Below are 4,180 nucleotides of genomic sequence, written 5' to 3'. Positions count from 1 at the left end.
CCACAAGAACTATCTGTGTAAATCTTGCTATTTAATATGATTAAGTACCAATGAGAGATGGTGGTCCATTAGCAAAGACAAAACATTTACACACTTAGGGGGGGGGGGGGTTTCGGGTTCAAGTTCCACATATAACTGAATAAAAGAAATTTGCCATTAAAAAAATTAATATGTATAAGCCTAAATTCTTAGAACCGCTAACCCACACTCTAATTTTACTCCTAAATCTACATCTTTTGTCCACCATGAATACTTGAACCCTCACCACTTAAGTAGAGACGTATTTTTTCAACACAAGGCCAAAGGCCTTTGGTGTTTAAGCTTAATCATCCCACCTACTTCGATCTAACATATGAAATTGCATGCTATAATCATTCACCTATAAGAAATCATTACATTTAAATAAATGTTATCTTACATTCATAAAATTTAACAATGCATACAATATATAAAATCAAGTGACAATATTACCACTAGGTAGATGATAAATATAAAATATGCATGTGAAAGTGAATCACATTATTATTGAATGGTTTACCATTTGATCTTAGACTAACATCTGTAGTTAGGAAAAGGAACATTGCCCGACTCAATGCGCCTAAGGTCTTCAATGAGCACTTGATAGTGCCGCTTCACTTCTTCGGCGGTTTTCCCACCAACCGCTCTTGCAACTTTCTGCCACCGGTCAGGGGTGTCTCTGTCATATACAGCGAGAGCGCGCTCAAACAGTTTGTTTTCTTGGGGGGTCCAGCTGGAGCTTGAATGCAAGGAGCTTGATGCCATTGGGTGATCAAAGAAGACGATTGATCGGTTACAAGTCAAGGGATGCTGGTTTCAAGGATGTTATCTCCTTATAAATAGGAGGGAAAGCTGGTGCAAGAGGGCAAATACTATACACGTCATCATGTTTTTTGAACCACAGACTGAGCATATAATATTATTAGTTAGTAAAACGGGAGAATCAGTATCAAGGAAAAGCTTCCTGTATTTGCCAAATTGGATAATGATATCTTAGTAACTGGGTTTGGGCTTGGGCTTGGGCCCATACTAAACCCTCATCAGTTAGATAAGTAAGGTTAGAAATTTAGACCCTCACTCAACATCAACAAGTAAAACCTTTGCTTGTATAAATAATAACGAGTTTTGGTACCAGTCTCATACCCAATTTTAAAAACGTATCGTATACACAGTTACATATTTGTAAGGTATCCAATTACTCATTACCCACCGAGTTCGTGAGTTTCCTCGTGGGTATGTGCGTTTGGATTCACATCACCCGCCAAGCCCATCTAAAAAGCTACTTAAAATACCAAATACTTATGTACGGTACGGCTATAATAATTTTAAACTTTTGACAATTGAATTTTGTTTTACAACTTTAACAAACTAAAGTTTTTATTAATTATTTATTATTAAAGTTGTTATTGCTCCTAAAATTTTCATAACAACTCGATCAATATTTTTTCGGCTTGAGTTACTTGATTAGTATTACTGGGTGTTTTGGTACAATAACACGCGGTTTAAGTTTAAGATATATCCCCATTTCTCTATTGGTTGTTCAAACGATCTTCACGACACAGAGAGGTATTTGCGACGTTGTGTTTCGACAGTTGGACCCTGTTAGATTGCAACCCCTCTTGTATAGTGCTCTCCCAACTTGCACAAGTTTCTACTTGTGTTAATGGCCTGATTCCTCCATCTTTCATTATTCTATTATAGTGTAGACCATATAATGAATTCTTGATCAAAAGTAGGATATTTTATATATATCAGGAATCTGTTATATAATCCAAGTTGACAAATATAGTATATTGGCACCACCACAGATCCTAATTGGATTTGAAGCACCATCTTTTGGTAGTGAAAGTTGCCCACCATATTGGATCAAGTGAAAAGTAGCTTCTGATGACTTTGATATCTAAATTGACCATTAAGTTTCTTCTATATTTGACCATTTAAATGGTATTGGAGCTAAAGTAATTCCAACCTAACACAATGTTCAGTTAAAGGGATTTTTTTCTTTTAATTCGCTTCAACTATTCTATAGGTGTGAATATCTCTGTTAATAGAAAATTTTATTTGATTAGTGGGATCTAATTGTTGCAATCTCTAGCTTTATTTGGGGAACATCTTTTTAAAGAATCTAAAGGAAGAAAACAACAATGGACCAACAATATTTTGCTTGCAAAAGACTAGATTGACTAGCTGTATTGATAAAAGATATGTGGCTTCAAAGGAGAATTTTATTATAGCATATTGATAGAATATATGAAATTGATGTTCATAGTGAAGCTTTGCTTTAATCTAGTACCGAAGAAATTTGTAAGTTGCGCTAAATTTTACGATGATGCTTTTAGAAAATAGTAACGTTACACGACACTCTTACTTACGACGTACTTTGAAAATTAGTAGAAAGAGTAGCATACTTTCATTTTTTTACCAAAATTATATTCGTTGGCCAATAAAAGCAACATACTTTTAAGTGTTAGTTACAAAACGGATGGGTCATTTCTTTATCTAGGTATGGTCCCAAATCTCGCACCAACATGGTCGCGAGTGACCATTACCCTTATCAAATCATCCCATCGGCAAGAACTTACCTGCGACCGTGTGGGCACGCGAGGACGCAACGGTCAAATCTAATATGTCAAGTAATGAGAAGACTTACCTCGTGTATGAAAATAGGTGTTGCACATAGCGATGCGGCTTAGCACCGCATCCTATGGACATTTTTGTCACGACAAGGGATATAGAAAAATCAGTTACCAAGTATGGCGATGCGGCCCTGCATCGCATCCCATAAACGTCTACGTCAAGCCAAGGGAGGCGGAAACAACCGCGGTTACCGCAGGCAGCGATGCGGCCTAGCACCGCATCCTATTGACGATGCAAGTGGGACTGACACCTTGACTCAGATAGCTAAAACAGCAAGTGGCACTGATGACAGTCATCTGTCAGCCCATAAGTAAACGACACTGGCGCACAGACTGACACCACAGTAGGACATGGCATCACCTCCGTGACCGACAAACCTGACACACCTACAAAGGGGCTGCGCTTTGTCAGTCTAGCCACTCAATTACCCTCCTTCACTCCTCGGCTATAAATACCCATCCCGGACCAAGTTTGAGATATCGCTTATCAACTCTCTCACTACTACTACCATCACATACTTTGCTCTCAAACAAATTACTGATTCTCACGCCAGAGAGTGGTAACAAGGAGCATCACCCACCCCATCCTCCTTGTTACGAGTCACGGTGTGTTTTCCTTGTGCAGGAGATAGATCAGCGGACGATCCAGCCACCGATCCTCGGAAAGAAGGGATTAACCCTACTTGACGAGACTAGTGAATTAACCTCTCTTGGTTAACTACTGTTTCATCACTTGTTACGAGTCACGGTGTATTTGCAAGGATTTTAACTCACACCACTTTCGCGGAGACAAACATCATATCGCGTTACGTCACGAGTTTATGAAAAATACATACAACCCAATTGAATTACAATAGATTAGAAACTCAAATTTAATCTAATACTAATAAAAAGGTAACTTTAATGCCAAATGACATTCTATTATAAAAAGTATTTCACCAAAATGCCATGTGGCAATTTATTATGCTACCTCGACTATATAATAAATAATAAATTTATTAATATAAAAACTATTAATCTTATATTCATAATTATATCTATTGAATATTCTTAATTCTTAATAATTAATATTAGTTATCTACTTACCCATACTTTAATATAATATCTCTACTTTAATAAATAATGACATATTTATCAAAAGAAGATGTAATAACCAAAAATTTATACACCAATCACTATTTGACGTAACCAAAAATTTAAAACCTTATCATGTTTATAATTTGTTATTATCGTTTTCTCAGATGTTAAAGATAAGTGTAAACAATATATATATATGTTTAATATATATAATGTTAGATCATGAACTAATTCCGTTTCATCTTCTACTTTGATAACACTTAATAAAATAAGAAAATATTAATTTGAAATAAAATATACTATGTATTTTGTATTCAAAAACAAAATTCTTATTTCGTAAACGCATCATTTAAAATACTAAAATTTAAAATATTTAAAACGAGTAATGTTATATTTTCTTTAATTTCGTATATATAGTTCATATTAGGGTTATATATATTCATATTAAA

General features: G+C 35.3%; 1 protein-coding gene across 1 annotated transcript; it reads right to left on the bottom strand.

Moving 5' to 3' along the window:
- Nucleotides 1-467: 467 nt before the first annotated feature.
- Nucleotides 468-839, bottom strand: LOC110866358 (protein RADIALIS-like 3). The gene has a single exon (XM_022115527.2). It carries the CDS (start codon nt 781-783, stop codon nt 553-555), a length of 231 nt encoding a protein of 76 aa, XP_021971219.1. The 5' UTR covers nt 784-839; the 3' UTR covers nt 468-552.
- Nucleotides 840-4,180: the final 3,341 nt, after the last annotated feature.

Source organism: Helianthus annuus, chromosome 7 (assembly GCF_002127325.2).
Source record: "Helianthus annuus cultivar XRQ/B chromosome 7, HanXRQr2.0-SUNRISE, whole genome shotgun sequence".
Taxonomy (NCBI): domain Eukaryota; kingdom Viridiplantae; phylum Streptophyta; class Magnoliopsida; order Asterales; family Asteraceae; genus Helianthus; species Helianthus annuus.
This window is presented reverse-complemented; position numbering and strand designations above follow the sequence as displayed.

What these genes read in the sequence shown, in the direction of transcription:
- LOC110866358 (XM_022115527.2), bottom strand. Translation starts at nt 783, where the DNA reads ATGGCATCAAGCTCCTTGCATTCAAGCTCCAGCTGGACCCCCCAAGAA.